The following is a 17,648-nucleotide window of genomic DNA, read 5'->3' as shown; positions in this document are numbered from 1 at the left end:
CAAAACAACTAGAACCCTCAAAGCTAAACACTGACACTCCCCTCATGTTAGCCTGACAAACGGCAACCTGGAGAGCCATCCAAGTTTTCTGAAACACATGCACACCATGCATATGGGCTATGTGCTCTGCCATAAAAAGCTACCATTATACTGTCAATGTGTGCCATTTGGCATGGCGAGGCACAGCAGGGCAGGCTGTTGAGCAAAGCCTGTGTGGTACAGGCTGGCAGTGTGGGTGGATGGGTGCTTAGAGCCTTGTGGTCGGCTGACAGAGTCAAGCAGTAGGCAGGGCAGGGGTTAATGCCTTGCCCAGGAAGAAGTCTGTACCATGCAGATGTGCCCCAGTTCTATATGGGTTTATGTGGACAGTCTAGTCTCTAATGTAATATTGTTCTTCATAACGCAAGCAGGGGCCTGGTTTTGTGAAGGAAATTGGCTTAGATTAGGCCCATTTTCTAGAGGGTGTCCGTGCTGAATAGTATTGCGTAAAATATATTTAAATGGCGTTCCCCACCTTCTGAGTCACCCCTACAGTAGCTGATTGATCACTCTGTGATGACATCGCTGTGTCCCTTTGGGGACAAGTAATGAGAGGGAGTCGGGGAGAGAGAGGGGTGTGGGTAGAGTCTGCAGGAGGGCACTTGAAAGATTCCCGGTTGTCATGGTAGCGCCACCAAGGAGACTGACAGCCCATGGATCCCTGCCTAATTGCCATGCACCCCGCCCACTCCAACTCCTCCCACTGCCATGCCCCCGCTTATTCTCAGGTATCACGTTGCATTGATCAAAGATGACATGATTGCTCCACCCTGATGCAGCCTGCTGGTTCGTTCACTGATTCCTAACAGCAGCAGTGACTGTGTGCAGATGAGGCAAGATCAGGGGGTGATGTTATGAGAGAGCAGAGAAGGCTGGGGGTGTAGGATGTTGGTTAAGAAAAGGAGGTGAAGGATTCTGCACCATCAATCACCCCTCTGCGGCTGATCTTTCTGCCCTGTCTGCTCACTCTTGGTACATAACAGGGCAGCCTAGCTAGCACTGCTGCACCATTACTACAACAACATCTGGCTGTCAACGGCAATACTCGGCTCACACGTGTGGCATCAAGAATTAAGTGCTCATTTATGATTAGCCGCATTGTTCTCGTGTACAGGGTCTGCTGTTTATTCTATGTTTGCTTGTAATGGTGTAATTAGAAGCAGATGCATTTTTCTTGCAATCTGTAGAAGCACTAGAATTTCGCCGGCCTTCGGCCGGCGAATCCTAGTTACATTGCAGCACAATATGGGAAGAAGGAAATTGCGAGTTGACAGACTCCACTTCATGTTTCAGCTGTGTTTTTAAACTCAGTAGTGTGCCCTGCACATGTAGTAACGGATGGGTTATAAATTATTATAATAACAGAAAGTGTTTTTTATTTCTCATAAATACGCAAACATGGTGAAACAACTACAGTCACAGAGAGCAGTGGCAAGGTAGCTGCTGCCTGCTAACGATGCAAACAACAGCCTTGCCTGTCGTGTGTGTGTGTGTGTGTGGGGGGGGGGGGGATAGCACTAATTTTCGACATTTTACTGTGTCATAAATATTTACATCTGTAGCCTATATTGTGATTACATTTGACCGTACATTTGACTCTTGTGTTCTATTCTTGTGAAATATTCAGTAAAGTATTGTGGTGAAATATTCACCCCAAGTTGATAAGATATGCAGAGAATATAATACCAAGAAGCCCCAGTTTGAAATGCATTAGGCCACAGACCCCCATTTGATACCATTTGCTCTCTGGGAAAATCAGGGTCCATTTGGTTCCATTTGTATGCTCTTGGAGTATGATGACTGTGCTAACAGTATTATCATCAAATATGTCTCAGTTTGAAGATTCAAAAAAACATATTTCATATGTGTGAGCTTGTAAAGTCGAACGTTCAACCTAGAGACAGTGTTGCCAAGTCTGATCATTATAAGCTACTTTGGACTTGTTTATCTATTGGTAGTCCTTGACATGGAAATGTTTGAGTTCCACTGCTCTGAAACAACATTAGACAACAAAGTGTGACAGTCAACACTATAATTGATTATTTTAAGACTAATTTCCGGACCATTTCTGATTTACCTACTTTGAACTGGCCTATTAACATTTTTATAGACCTGGTTGCTTGTTTCACTCTCACATCCACGATATGTGGCAACCCTGGTCCCTGGTTTGTTTTGGTTTGGTTTGCGTGTGGATGTTGTTTTGTGTTGCTTTAGCATCTTTAGCACAGTATCTATCACAGGGTGCAGCAGCTGCTGCTGTCATGAAAACGCAAGTTTCTGTCCCAGAAGCTCACGTTAGGTCTGCGCACACTGTACGTTGCTATGGCAAGCTGTCATCAAATGCTGCTAACGTTGTGGTCAGCACTGTTAGCATGTGTGCTATCAGGCAAAAGCTGAGATAGATATAAAACTACTGGCCAAAATGTCATACAAAACACAACCCCTCAAATCGGAATGTGATTGTGACCTACAGACCATCATGATTTGCTTGCTGGACCTATAAATAATTTATTTGCATTAAATTGCCACTCGCCTTAGCCTGCATGCCTATTCCTGTGTGTCTCTGTGTGTGTGTGTGTGTGTGTGTGTGTATGTGTGTGTGTGTGCGCGTGTGCGCAAGACAGACGTGCGTGTGTGTGCAGGCTGAGAGCTGCTGACTGTGATTGACGTGTGAGCTGGATAAATCAGTGAGAGTTGGAAAAAGCGCACGCAGAGCCAACTCGCAGGCAGTGCCTCAGGCCAGATGCCTGAGAATCGGCACAGGATTCTCTGGGTCACCAGTGTTGGTGTGACACACACGGCTTCCACATTTAGCTTCATACTGGGTGAAAGTGGCGTTCCAAAAATTATTTTTCCCCTCGGAATTCTTATTCACAATGAGATGGAGTTGAGGTGTTTGTGTTTGCTTGCTGGAGCTATAATTAATGTATTTGCATTAAATGTCCACTCGCGCATCGAAGTAAAAAGCAAGATGGCCGATTGTGAGACTGAAAAGTAGCTGTGGGGGCGGGCCTGGAGGGCCTATGAGAACACGGAGAAGTGTTGCCAGGTTTGCGAATTGTAAGCGAGTTGCAGTGTGTGTAAGTAGCGTGGTTAAAGTCCTTGTTTCTGCCCCTGTTGTGGCAACAGCAGTTTGTCTACAGTTTCTGTCCACCGCTTTTGCCACGTGACCAACTCCACAATTGTTAAATTAGATACTGACGGTGCAGTACGTTTTACCTTGAATTGGTCTTCTCTCTAATAGTTGGATATATGGATTGACAGTGTGTGATGCATTAATTATTTAGGAAAACGTTGCAATCGTGGTTGAAAGAGCCTGGTAATCATTGAGCCATTTAATAGATTTAATTGGTATTAGCGCCATTTAAAATATGTCAACACACTTGTTTTATGTGTATAGACTGAATTCCCCAAACTATTTGAGTGCTTGTGCGAAATTAAAGTTTTCTTTATTTAGTTTCAGACCGCAATTGTGAGAAGTCAAGTTGTTGGCAAACGTTTAAGCAAAGCTTCATGAGTTCATTGCTCTCCAACTGTGTTTTCTCTCTTTGCTATTGCATTCCATGGTCACTGAGTATATTCCTAACTGAACTCTGGTTTTCATCACAGGCCGCACACAACATTTATTTACATTCCCTTTATTGTTTCCCCTGGGTACAGGACAATTACATGCATTCAAGCTTGTGTTATAAATGTCTCTGTGCCTGCGGTGAAATATGTAGCTGTCACCCTGACCACCTCAGACAGCACATCATAAAAGACCTTCTTCTAAACGCTGGCCAGAATCCTTTCATAACCGTTGTACAGTAATAACAGCAGCAACCCCTCCGGCCGTAATGAGGGAAATATGAACAACCCTGTAATCATTCCCTGCTGTCTTCCTAACTCCGCCATTCTGATGGAACGCTTTCAGATTTTACCAAGGTAAAAGAGCAGAGAGAGGGCCTGCCTCGCCTTATTAAAAACAATAACAATAATAATAATATTAACTTTTGCATCATGTGCCTTTCATGTCCTTTTCGGTCTGTTGGTTTCCGCTGTTCCTTGTTGCCCTATGGCTCAGAGCTGGCTGTACATTCAAAATGTGAGCATAGTGGTGCTGACTTTAATGGTTGTCTTTCAGCACGAAGAGGTCCCGTTTGTGGTTTATTATGTAATGGGCGAAACCTGATGTATAGCTTACACAGCGCTCTCCCACCATACATAGCCACTAATAAGATTTTTGTTGGGTAGTAATCACTTTCCAGTGCATGCCAGTGTGGTCTCTAATACAAGACATATGCACAGACGTGTGTAAACAATAAAGCATACACAAGTGAAAACCAATCGCCCAGAGCTCCTAACCACTGAAAAAGCATTTATTATCTCCAATTGGGCTGCAATAACATAATCTAGTAGTGTATACTTAACATGAGGAAGAAGCCGTGACTCTGATGCACTGTAGTAGAGGTATATGGCGGCTGAGCATTTGAGGAGGTGGGGGGTATGCATGGTGCAGGCCACTGGAATATGCTCAGATACACTCTCAAGGTTACGGATACTTTCTTTTTTGGCCTCATACCAAGCCAATATCTTTGCCAGGAAAACACAGCCTGCACCATTCCTCTGTCGGAGGGTGAGTTCAGTTCACATGGTCATTTATATGCAAACATACTGTACACGAGCACAGCATAACATGCTGTCAAATGACATACAGAGAGATGTCTCTCTCAGTTCTGTGTATCACTTCTCCCTGCGTCTATCTCCTCTCTCTCTTTCACATACACACAGACATTTCCCACTCCCCCCCGTGTGTCTTGGTCGCTGTGTTTCTGCAGGGAGGGCGCCTTTGTTTTTCTCCACAGCAGCGCAGGGGTGGGGACGCGTTATGTAATCTGTGGCGTGTGCCTCTCGATAGTGAGAGAGATGGAGCAGGGTGTGACTATAGTAACACACACTCTGGATGACATAATCCACTGACCCCATCAATAGCCTGCTTGGGTCCCCCCCCCCCCCCCATCCATCCTCTCTGGAGTGGCCTATTCCCGGCAGCAAGCTGCCATTTGGAAACCACAGAAGAACATCCTCTTTCACCCTCAATTTGCATTTGTGCAATCTAGGACAAAATTGTTACCACAGGTCCTTGAGGCTCCGTTTTTGTTGCTGTTATGTGTAGGGCACAGAAATGGGTTTTGTTTTGTTTCCATGGGCAGAGGAGACGGAAACAAAGTACAGCACTGTAACGTACAGTATCTGTGTCAAATTCATACTTCAACATGCAATGGGGTTCCTCAAGCAACACCGTTACCGGCATGTTTCTCCATGCTTACATGTTAGCTTGAGTTTGATGTGCATGTTGATGCACTGGTGTGTTAACATGTAGTATGTACACGTGCATTTGTTTGTATTTACCTGTGTGCATCTAAACAAGCACAAGGCCCGATGCGTGCGCCCTCTTGCCTCCTCCCACAGCCAGCCGCTCTGCAGGAGCGCTGCAAAGCGGAGCCATTTACTCGCCCCTCTCCCGATCTCCCCTCTCTTATCCGATGCACGTCATATACCTCATGCGGGCCACATTATGCCTGCTTATATAATTAAAATTGATTACAGCAGCACACGGCCAGCACCAGTGTCTCCTCCCACATATCCATATGGCACGTAATGAAACAGGTTCCTCACCTGCTAGATTCTACGTCGTGCTGTATTAAAAGGCTTGAATAGACTGAACTGATCTCTCCCAAGGGTTGCAAGCAGCATTTCAATATGTAAATCGATCTGTGGGTGAGCACTGAGCCAGCTTAGTAATAAGGAGACGGCGAACACTGTATTGACTTGTTTACCGAGTGACCTGTGTACTATTTATTACCATCCATTCCATACTCAAGCTATAAGCATGTTTGTCCGTGCGGCGTGCGCACAGTCCGCACGCATGTCACTGCGTGCTTGCAAGACTGCGTGTTTGTGTGTGCATGCTTGCGGATGCACTGAGAAGTGCCCTGTTCATAATTATGGTAGTTTCCATAATGCTCCGGTGTACTCCCTTTGCCATGGAAGAACGTCTGTTTTTCATTAGACAAACCTTCATCCTGCAGCCTGCAACAGTGTGGGAAGCATCCACCAGTATCATTAGTTACATTCTGTGCTCACTGCCTTCGATACGGGGCGCCCATCTCTTCACATCTGCTGTGCTCACTGTGCTCAAAATGCTATCTCTCCCTGTGTTGCAGATAAAATCGAGGAGGCACAGAAAGAACTCAAAGATCCCATAGGCACACAGAAAGGTAAGATGCCTTCTGATAAAGATCAAAATGAGCAAGATTTTCAAAAGAGGAAATGGGAATGCTTTCACTTTGTGTTCTTTATGGGAGATGTCTTATTTGGAAAAGTTAAATTTGACTTTTTGCGTTAATCATACAGCAATTGTGTTTCTAAGCTCTGTATTAGAAAATGTCCCATTCATCCAGCACTCACAGACAAAAATAAGCTTGTTTTGTGTTAGTAGTCCAATAGTATGTGTATATTTATATATTGATCTAGTGTTTTTTTTTTACCCTCTAGTTTTTTTTCCCTCCTTTTTTTAAAAGGTATTTTATATGTTTTTATTTCGCCCTATACACATTTTCAAGTAAGAGTTTCTATAGCAAAGAGTTTACTAGTCTTGTTTTGTTACTAGGCTATGAGTAGTACTGTAGCAGATGCCACTGCACAAACCTAATACTCTGCAGCAGTGCTTCCTGTTTCAACATAGTCCTTTAGCACATCTGTATTGGATCTATTTGTGGATCTATTTAGGAAATAATAGTTTTTATTTGGTTCCTGAATTTAGATTTTAGATCGGTAATGATCCAAAACAATTGCATATTTGGTTTATGCAATTGTATTTGTGATTACCGAATTTATACATGTTCTATCTTGTGACACATCTTGAAATTAAAAGTAGAAATGCATGACTAGATTCTGTCTAGAGATGTCTTAAGACAGCCATCCATCAGTTTTTGCATAACAAACATTTACATTTTTAATGTATACATTGCTTTGAAACCATTGTTCTTACAATTGCAATTTGGCTTTTGTGATGTAATTAAATTAAAATAGAATATCTGTTACAATAAGGTTAACTTAAGTGTCAAGCCAAGTTACCGTAGTTTTCGGCTAACCCGTTTAAGTTGTCTGTGTTCTTGAGAATTTTTAGTAACTACAGTACAATTAAACAGTTAAACTTAGGTTGTCCTTAGAAGAACTTTATTGTTTGAAAATACACCAAGCTTCTTTGCAGGATGTGCAAGCTTGCAATGAGTCACCCTTTTTCATGAGGCTGGGTGTGGATATGTTAAACGGCAAGGATTAAAACCTGACGGGAATATCTAAATCCCTTCCTCAAAATACTGCCGTTAGTGAAGATGTCACTAACCAAAGGGTAATCCCTGTGACAAGCCACTTTTTAAAACAGTTCATTCCAACAACACCCTGTGTGTAGGCTACATACATACCATAGTTTCGACCACCATGTTGTGATCTGTTCCTACAAAATCCAGGCTCTACAAGATCAAAGGTGAAACCCTTCAACATTATATGTTCAGGCTAGGTGTGCAAGCAACAACTAATACATTTAATCGATTATAGAAATGAATATATATTTTAATAAAATAATCAAAACGAATCACCACACGCACAAACTAGGGGGCACAACTAGGGTGCTATATATATATATAATTGAAAACATGAAAATGTCAGTGATGGATTTTAATTCAATTAAAAATGGCTAGTTTCCATCCCTGTAAGTGATTTATGTTTTTCTTCTGTCTAAAGGCATATTTTTGTGCTGTATGATTTGGCTTATTTCGGGACTATCATGGTTTGTCTGCAGAACATGTTATGTTGGTTACAGGCTATTTTAAAAGCTCTTTGGCTGCATGTTTGTGTGGAGAATGGATTAGCCCAACTTATGTAAAGACTAGGCGTTCCTAAGTCTTAGTCTAATTATGCCAGAAACCAGAAGGAATCCTGACCTCATCTTGGGAAATACCTACTGTACAAAAGCCAGGAAACTGTGACAGGGCAATGGTAAACTTATGCAACTAGTTCTTTAAACCACATTCTGAAAACGGCCATTGTATGGCCAATATGAAAAAAGAAAAATATGGGCCACCCTGTTTTGGGTGCGCCTGTTCAACAACAGTGGAGCTTTATTGTTGGATTGCTGTGGTGACAGCATGAAGACTCACAGTCAAAGCCTTGGGCTACTGTAGATGATTGCTTGTGCTATCAACTTCAGGTGGTACTATTATTCTAGTTTGAATTAGACACATTGTATAAAGTATAAAGTGTGTGTGTGTGTGTGTGTGTGTGTGTGTGTGTGTGTGTGTGTGTGTGTGTGTGTGTGTGTGTGTGTATAACATGTCACTCAATATGTATTTTCAATAGTTTATTGAATTGTTACTGTACATGTATTATAATATAACAATTCTATTTATCTACCACAAATCGAGAAAAGTGAGAAATACTCGCAGCACAAGTTTATCATGTGTCATCATCGAATGCAAGTCATATGACATGCAAATGAAGATATTTTAGAGTCAATAATTTGAACAGAACAATGTACAAATTCTAATTGTACCAAAAGGCCTATATAAAATATTGGTGCTGAATCAGACAAATACAAAAATATAACTAGCAAGCCTAATTTGTGATTTCAGTGGATCAGGTTGTAGGAATATAGATAATATTCAATGAATATACAGTAGATAATTTATGCACACAAATAAATTATACTGTATGGACTGACATTTCGCTCACTATGCCAACAAAATGTACTTTCTTCTTTTTTTTTGAGGGGCACTAGCCCCTGCTATATCCAGCATTTGGTGTGTGTGTGTGTGTGTGTGTGTGTGTGTGTGTGTGTGTGTGTGTGTGTGTGTGTGTGTGTGTGTGTGTGTGCGGAGAAATTAGGTCAAAATTCTGCTAAATATGACGTAAAATCAAAACATTAAACGGCGTTGACATTGAAGGGAAAATTTACGTCATATGTAAACAAGCAAATCAGCTGACCAATCACAGGCAACAGGCATTCTGATTGGCGAGTATGAGATGGTGCATGATGTTAAGAGCGCCCCTAACTTCACACGGGTGTGATTTCTTTTTTTACTTCTAGATGATATACAGATATACATGGGTATTTAATAAACTATGACACTTAATCAGACACGGCAACAGCCTATGAATTCATGCTTATGCATTTACGTCCACAGGGATACCAGAGGCCAGTGCCAGAAATGCAGAAAACATAAAAGGCCTGAAGAGGAAAAAGGTTGTAGGGGAGAATCAGCTCAAGAAAATTCCCAAATCTCCAGTGAAGAAACCCCTGCAGTCCAAGACAACGACTCTCCACAGAGCACCATCCGACCAAACTGAACCTTCCAGCTCCTCCTATCCCAACAGCCCCACTCACAACCCCACTGGGTCACCCAGTGGAAGCACAAATCCTGAATATGCCCAGCCAGTTGCAGCATCCCCTGAGGAAGGAGCATCCTCCACTGACCACGAAGAGCTGAAGCAGGGGGAAGCTTCCTCTTCGAAGCCACAGTCTCTTGGACCCAGCGGTGGAAAAGAGTCCTCTGCACCTGCAGTTGCAGTGTCTCAGTCCAAGGATAGTAAGAGCTGTGGCAGCAGTTTTGAAGGGGATTCTTACCACACGACTGCACCCCTCGAGGTCCTGCTAAAGGCCATGGAGCCAGACTTCAGCACGTTGGCTGAAAGGAAAAACTCTTTCCAAGTTTCCATTGGAAGGCCTACCCCAGCACTCACTGCCCAGTCTAGTGGTGAAATAAAGCCAATGTCATCAGTAAGTTTTGGTCTCCAAGGTCAACCGCCCCATATGCAGACTTACTATGTAGACAAACAAGGGAACTTTATTGGCATAGCAGCACCACTACAGGGTAATTTACAAATGTCTACCCCAGCTACTGCACAACATTTCATACCCGTTGCTGCCAATCAAGAAAAACCTGGTTTACGTGTGAGCTTTAGCACTGGACCAGCCACCATAACTCATGCTCCTGTTCCCTCATGCTCCAATGCCTTGCCTCAAAGCCAGCCACCTGTGGTTCATACGTGCCAGTCCCTCTCAGCCAGTGTCCCCAGTACCATCCAAGTCCCTGTCACACCTGGCTGCAACCAAGTTCAGATGGCCTCTGTTATGAATTTTAGTCCTGAGCAGACAGCTAAGGATCAGAAGCCGAAGAAGCAGGGGAAATATGTTTGTGAATACTGCAATCGAGCATGTGCAAAACCCAGTGTGCTGCTCAAGCACATACGGTCTCACACAGGAGAGAGACCCTACCCATGTGTTACATGTGGCTTCTCATTCAAGACCAAGAGCAACTTGTACAAGCATAAGAAATCTCACGCTCATGCTATAAAACTTGGCCTTGTTGCACGTTCTGAATCTGGAGGAGGCTCACTCTCCCAAGAATCTGATAAAGCCCTTGGAACACAATCAGATGTAGAGGAGAGTGGGGACAGTGATGGAGAAAGCAGCACTGCAGATGTGGACCATGACTCCTCACACAGCAGTAACACAGGTTTTTCAGAGAGTAGTTTGCAAAGTGTAGGCACAACACAAGCAAGCCACGGCGAAGCCGACTCAGCATCTGTCTTAGAGTCAGTCAAACTGTCCTCCAGTCAGAGGGGTTATGAGCCCAAAGTGACAGCTGCACTTCCAAAAGTCGTTGTTTATCCAGTGAATGTATCCCCTCTGAGAGCTGATAGCCCGAGAGTCACTGATGCTGCACCGGAGCAAGCTGCTGTGCAGCGCAGAGAGTTCCAGTCTGCCCATCTGAGATCCAGCATCACCGTACTCTCATCCTTGAAAGAGGTGGACTGCTCCAATCCCTCTCTGGACATTGTAAGTGAGGATGAGGACCAACAGTGCAGGTCTCCACTCTTAAGTGGACATGCTCAACTTCAGCGACAACAAGCAACAGACTTTTCTCAACAGCAGCAGGCCAAGTGCCTGCTTAGTCCCCGCAGTTTAGGAAGCACAGACTCTGGCTACTTCTCACGCTCTGAAAGTGCTGATCAGGCCATGAGCCCCCCAAGTCCATTTGTAAAGCTAACCCCCCCAATGGACATGGACGTTTCCAAGACCAATCTCCCCCCTGTGGTTGCAACAGTAATGTATGTAGCAGCAGAGGAAAAACCAAGAGCCACACTAGGGCAAATGCGCCCTCCACTGGAAACAAAAGCACTCTCCCTGGAGGAAAGGATTTCAAAGTTGATATCTGACAATGAGGCAGTAGTTGACAACAAGCAGCTAGATAGTGTCAAACCAAGACGGACATCTCTTTCAAGGCGAGGTAGCATAGACTCTCCTAAATCGTACATATTTAAAGACTCTTTTCAGTTTGACCTCAAACCAATGATGGGAAGAAGGTCAAGTTCAAGCTCAGACATACCCAAGTCGCCATTCACCCCCACAGATAAATCAAAGCCAGTATTTCTACTCTCTGTACCTCCTCAATATCCACCGATGGATTGTTTGCCAATAACAAGGAGTAACTCAATGCCTACAACACCAGGACACTCTGCTCTTCCTATAAACGTTGCCCCTCAACCTCACCCTTTGCGAATCTGTCAATCATTTGATGATAAAATCGGTTCTTTAAATGACGATGTCTTTTCATCAGCCCCATCTACCCCAAATCCAGCTATACATTCTCGTACTTTGGTGAGGCAAGCAGCAGTAGAGGATTTTTCCACGAATGAGGGGCATGGACTCCACACTGTCCGCTCCATGGATGAAGGCTGTCTTGGTCCTAGTATTTCCACAGAGATGATGCAAAGAAGCAGATCTTTTGAGCACAGCCAGGACAGAAACAGGAAATTGCAGCAGAATAAAGGCACAATGTATGAGTGTGAGACTTGTCGAAACCGGTACAGAAAGCTAGAGAATTTTGAAAATCACAAGAAATTCTATTGCTCCGAGCTTCATGGTCCAAAAAACAAGCCAGTAGCTGTGAAGGAGACCGAGCATGATGTTTTCCAGGTTAGCACACAGCATCCCATACCCCTACGATCAACAGGCATCTCGGGGATAATGGATCAACAACAGTCAATTCGAAAGAGAAGGAAAATGAAGAGTGTTGGAGATGATGAAGACCAATCTCCCACCGACGTCATTCCCCCATGCTCCGTCAGCTTGGATTCATATCAGCTTCCAGCAGCCATGGCGGTGGTGCTGGACATCCAGCCCAAGAACAGTCCAACGCATCTACCTCAGATCCAGCTCGTAGCAAGAGGTACAGATACATCAGAGTCCAGACTGTCGCCAATACGAGAGGCCCAGATCAGTACTTCTACTAAGGAGAGAGGGGATCTGCAGAGGCAAGGCAGTGGTACATCGGTCATTAGACACACCAACTCTCTCAGCAGACCCAATTCTTTTGAGACAGCGGAATCTTTTGACAGGGCTTCTCCTGTCGATAGCATGGAGAAGGATGTCCAGAGCAAGATCAAAGCAGAGACTACAGCAAATATTTCAATTGAGAGTTACCATGAACAGATGTCTATACCTAAGGGTGCTGACTATGGAAAACAAGGTATGCAACATTGTGTTGCTGCTGTGGAAGCATCGGCGAGTGAGACCTCTACCCCAGTCCACCAGTCACGACTGGTCCGCCAGAACAACATTCAGGTCCCTGAAATTCTGGTCACAGAGGAGCCTGACAGAGAACATGAGGTACAGAGTACTGAGGTAGTAGATAAACCCACAGATTCATTCAGCTGGCCTCAGAGGAGCGAGAGCTTGTCCAAGCTGCCAGCAGAGAAACTTCCTCCGAAAAAGAAGAGAATTCGTCTCGCTCAAATGGACCACTCCTCTGGTGAATCTAGTTTAGAGTCCAGCCTCTCTCGAAGCCTCAGCAGGGACAGTAGCCTCTCTCGGTGCTCCAGTGTTTCAGCCTCTTTTGACAGAGATGAGCCATCCAGATCAGAGAGTCCCTCTAGGGGGGACTCTGTCAGCAAAAGCACAGAGCCTCAAGGGATACCAACAGCCTTCAACACACTCGGGGTACCAGGGATGATGAGGCGGGCCGCCTCTGAACAGATAAGCTGCACTCAGCCCTCTGTGGAGATTTCATCTGACTACCGTAGCAAATCATTTGACTGTAGCCATGTATCACCCAGCAGACCCTTGTCCCCTGTAGGGCAGCCTAGAATTGCACAGATCCCTCAAGTAACCCAGGTGCCACTCATTGAAAGGCGTCGGGGGCCGTTAGTTCGTCAGATGTCTTTAAAATTAGGTCCAGAAAGTCATCAAAATGTTAGAAAAAATATCATACCACTGGAGAAACTCACCATCACAAATGTAAGCCCTATCTCTCACCATAGACCCCAACAGATTCATATTGCCAACAAGCCACCCATTCAACCCTTTGTCTTATATTCTGGAGAAACACCCTTGCAGAAGAATGAGCGAATGGTTCAAAGCATTAATTTGGGTAACCCAATGCTGCACGCTCAAGTCCATGGCCTTCCACACCCTTGGCATCAAACATCAAGGGTTCAAACAAGCCAAATGTTACTGCAACCTCTGGGTCAGATCTCTGCCAGTCGAGAAAATGCCCCAAATAAATTATCTGACTCTGATGAAAAGAAATGTTTTGTGCCCAAATACCAACTCCAATATCCTGATCTGGGACCTAGCCAAACATTTTCTTTCTCTAGCACACAGGGATCTCAGATAACCTTGCCAATTTTAACAATACCTATTGCCAATCAGATTTTGAGTGTTTCAAAGCCTTCAGACGTGATCCACAAAGTCTACATTGCTCAACACAGTCATCAGGAAGCCGACATTAAGACACAACCTGTAGGACAACAAAGGGATACCTTAAATCAGAACCAACCAAACATTGCTCCACTGCCCCAGATTTTGATAACCCATGAGAAGATGAACCCGGCTCCTGTGTCCATTAAAAATAGCCTCTCACCCATTCACAGTGTAGATAGTGATATACAAATTGCACCAAATGTAAATAAGGATAGACTTCCAACTCATATTGTCAGTACTCAGAACCATAGTGGGGAAAGAATTCCCTCTCTTGGGTCTTTACATTGCACACAGAAACTGGCATCGGTAACCTTATGCCCACAGCAGGAGCCAACTGCCTCCAGCAAACGAATGCTGTCGCCTGCTAATAGCTTGGACATATATATGGAAAAACACCAGAAGCGGGCTAAGGATGAACATGGAATAGCCTGTCTCACTGATGGCCGGTCAGTGAACTATCTGAACTCCAAGATGGCAGAAGTGACTCGACAACGAAAATTTACACTTGTCAGGCAAGTTTGCACCACTGAACCCGCAGACAGCCCCATTGAAACCGAGGCCCCGCCATTGCCTCAAGATAAACGAGATGGGGAGAAGGACTCAGAGGCTACTGATGAATGCCCAATACCCATGTCACCTGACAGCACTGGGTTGGATAAAGAACATTCAACTGCAATTCCTCAGGAGACAGGCTCTGTGTCGAACACCAGTCCAGGTAATCAGAGTGCCTCCATTCCATCTAGTAACAAGTTCAACCTGAAGCCCCATGACAAGACTGAGGAACACAGGTGGTCTTCAGCCAAGTCTCCCATAAGGCCCTCCAGTTTCCAGGGTAGTCAGATTAAACTAACCTCATCTGTGTCTGTCGTCAACACGAGAGACAGCCACCGCTTGTCTTTCCCAAGTCTTAAGACCGCAACCACCTTCACGTGGTGTTTCTTGATGAAGAGGAAGCCTCTCCACGTTCCTCAGATAGACCTAAAGATCTCAGCATACGCCGCCTGGCCGGTCAGCCCCAATAACCCAAATCCCCTCGGACTGCCCACCAAAGTGGTCATGGCTCTCTTTGACTCCAAGCAGAGTTCCAAGAAAATACTCTACACCTCGGCAATAAAAACGAGTGGAAAATCTGACATCCTGTCTTACTCCGGCAAGCTGAAAGACATCATGCCGAGGGTAAGAACAAATTCTAATTCATACGCTGTGATAACAGAATGCATATAGTTCAGTCCAAAACACTGATGATGTTATGATAACAATCTGCTTATGTGATGTAATTATAATATTTATTTTCTTCGCATTGCCAGGTGCTAATAACACAAAAGTCTGCAACAGCTGAAAGCAAAATCAAGGGCCAGCCCGAGACACAGCCCAGCAGTGAGTCAGACAAGGATCTATCCAAAACAGAACCAAGACGTGTCAAAATATTTGATGGAGGGTATGAATACAATCTTATAATTACATAATTACTCACATACCAACAACACAGTTGTCAAGTTGTGTATTTTATTTGAAATGCAAAGTTATGTTTATTTAACACTAATGGTTCTGTCATCAACGCCACAGATACAAATCCAACGAGGAATATGTGTATGTGCGTGGCCGTGGCCGTGGTAAATACATCTGTGAAGAGTGTGGGATTCGCTGCAAGAAACCAAGCATGCTACGCAAACACATCCGTACTCACTCTGATGTCCGGCCATATCACTGCACCCACTGCAACTTTTCCTTCAAGACTAAAGGTGAGAGTGCGGATTTGCTTATTTGGACTTGTCTTGAATAGTAATACATTCTATTACTTTCATAAATGGGTGTCCAATCCATGTATTTTGCACCCTTGGTAAAGAGTAAAAATGTCTAACAAACAATACATGCACTTCTATGTAAAGGTTTTAAATTGTGCCATTTATTCAGAAAAAATGCACCGTTTCGGTCAAAGACCTTCTTCAGGCATCTGAAAATTGTTCCATTTAAAATGCATTTGAACATTAACTAGAGCTGCTTGTGAATAGAAATGTATGCCCTTTTTTCTACCAATAATGTGTTTTCCACTCTAGAATACAACTGTGTAAAATACTGTAATTATGCGTGATTAGAATGTCCATGTTCATTGAAATTATATAAATCTTGATAATAACCAGGCATTTTTTATCCGAATAGCTTCTAGTACTGAGAGGATGATTCACCATTCGTTCTCAAACTAACCTACCCACGCGCCACTGCAGTGTCAGAGCAACCCACATTCTTTTAAAAATGTCTTCCGTTAGTCACCTGTTACATGCATCCTATCCGAAAGCAGAGTTCTTTTATGTAAACTCCCACCAGGTTTTTGTTCAACCTCCACCCACCCTGAAGCATCTTATCTCTCTGGTTACAGGGAATCTGACCAAACACATGAAGTCCAAGGCGCACAGTAAGAAATGCATGGAGATGGGCATTCCCGAGGGTCTCCTAGACGATCACGACACCGAGGACTCAGGTACAGTGTTTCCCTGTTCGGCTATGAACTGCTGGGAAATACACAGGGGCCATTGTGTGTTGCAAAGCCATACACATGTTATACTTCTGTTGGTTCAAAGTAAAATTACCAGTAGAATATTACATGTTGCTTATTTGTTTTGTTCAGAATGTTATAAAATCAAACTGCAAAAATTTTAGTTCGCACCATTACCCAATGGAATTGAGCAACAGGAAAGCCCTTCTTTAAATAGTTCCCCTAATGGCATGTGCTAATGTATGATGCCGATTGTCCCTGCCTGTGCTCTGTAGCTGTGCGGATCAATAGCAGTGCCACAGTCTAATTACAAATTCTAAATGCATCTTCTTCCCCTGTTAACTCTGAGCGCATGTGGGCGGCATGCACAGCATTTAGAGAGGAAATTGCTGCGTCTAATTTTAGAAGAAAAAAAGAGAGTGAGAGAGAGAGAGAGCGAAGCTGCCTGAAAGCGTTCTGTAGTCCAACTCTCTAAAAGCATGTTTGTTTTTCTCTCTCTTGCCTAGCTTAGGGACTTTATACTGGTCTAGGGTGTGAAACACCACCGCTGTGGCGCTGGTAATTCTTCAGTGGTGAATTTAATGAATGAGAAAGTGGTTTAAAAACACTGCCTATGAGCTTATCTTTAATGCATTAGCTCGGATGACTAGTGTTCTTTCTGGAATATACTCAGACAGCATTCCTTCTTTCTACCTTGCAACTGCAGGAGACCGCAGTCAGGTGGGCAGCACTGACCGTCCTGATTCTGATGGCGAGGACTCAGAGGGTGCCGATGACGAGGACAATGATGACAACGAGGAGGAGGAGGAAGACAGTCAGGCAGAGTCGGGCCTGTCCACTAATCCATCTGTGTCAGCAAGCCCCCTGCACTTCCCGTACCACCAGGCAGAGGTACCACCTAGTGCCCTGCTAGCCCAGATGTCCATCAGCTCAGCTCCCCTCCCGGTGTCCCAGCCTCGGAATTTTGACTCCCACACTTCGGACACAGAGTCTGTCCCAATGATGAGCCCCGTGTCCATGAGCAAGGAGATGCCTACCTTAGTGTCCAGTTCCAGTCCTGGCCTCCTCCCCAACAACCCCCCACCCCTTCCCCCGACCTCGGATCCCTTCGCATCAGACACAGAGTCAGTGCACATGATGAGTCCTGTATCACCATGCAGGCAGATGTCTATCGACTACCCTGATTTTGACTTTCCCCCTAGTCCCCCAGCACCGGGCAAGGGCTACAAGCTCGGCCAGGTGAGACCTATGCATTCCAACTATCTCTCTCTCTCTTTGTCCCTCCCTGTCTCCTCTAGTAGTGTCTAC

The 17,648-nt window shown here is 44.4% G+C and overlaps 1 protein-coding gene across 1 annotated transcript in view; it reads left to right on the top strand.

Annotated features, from left to right (window-relative positions):
- Nucleotides 1-17,648, top strand: part of hivep1 (HIVEP zinc finger 1) — a 51,631-nt gene that overhangs the window by 30,545 nt on the left and 3,438 nt on the right. Inside the window, exons 3-8 of the mRNA XM_080788278.1 lie at nt 6,246-6,299; nt 9,267-15,022; nt 15,154-15,284; nt 15,413-15,588; nt 16,224-16,325; nt 17,047-17,579. Of these exons, the coding sequence (XP_080644404.1) occupies nt 6,246-6,299; nt 9,267-15,022; nt 15,154-15,284; nt 15,413-15,588; nt 16,224-16,325; nt 17,047-17,579 (6,752 nt within the window). The remainder of the gene's footprint in view (nt 1-6,245; nt 6,300-9,266; nt 15,023-15,153; nt 15,285-15,412; nt 15,589-16,223; nt 16,326-17,046; nt 17,580-17,648) is intronic.

The sequence above is a fragment of the Protomyctophum bolini genome (genome assembly GCF_963924005.1).
Source record: "Protomyctophum bolini genome assembly, chromosome: 17".
Taxonomy (NCBI): Eukaryota; Metazoa; Chordata; class Actinopteri; order Myctophiformes; family Myctophidae; genus Protomyctophum; species Protomyctophum bolini.
Note: the sequence above shows the minus strand (reverse complement) of the source record. Positions and strands in the feature narration are given on the sequence as shown.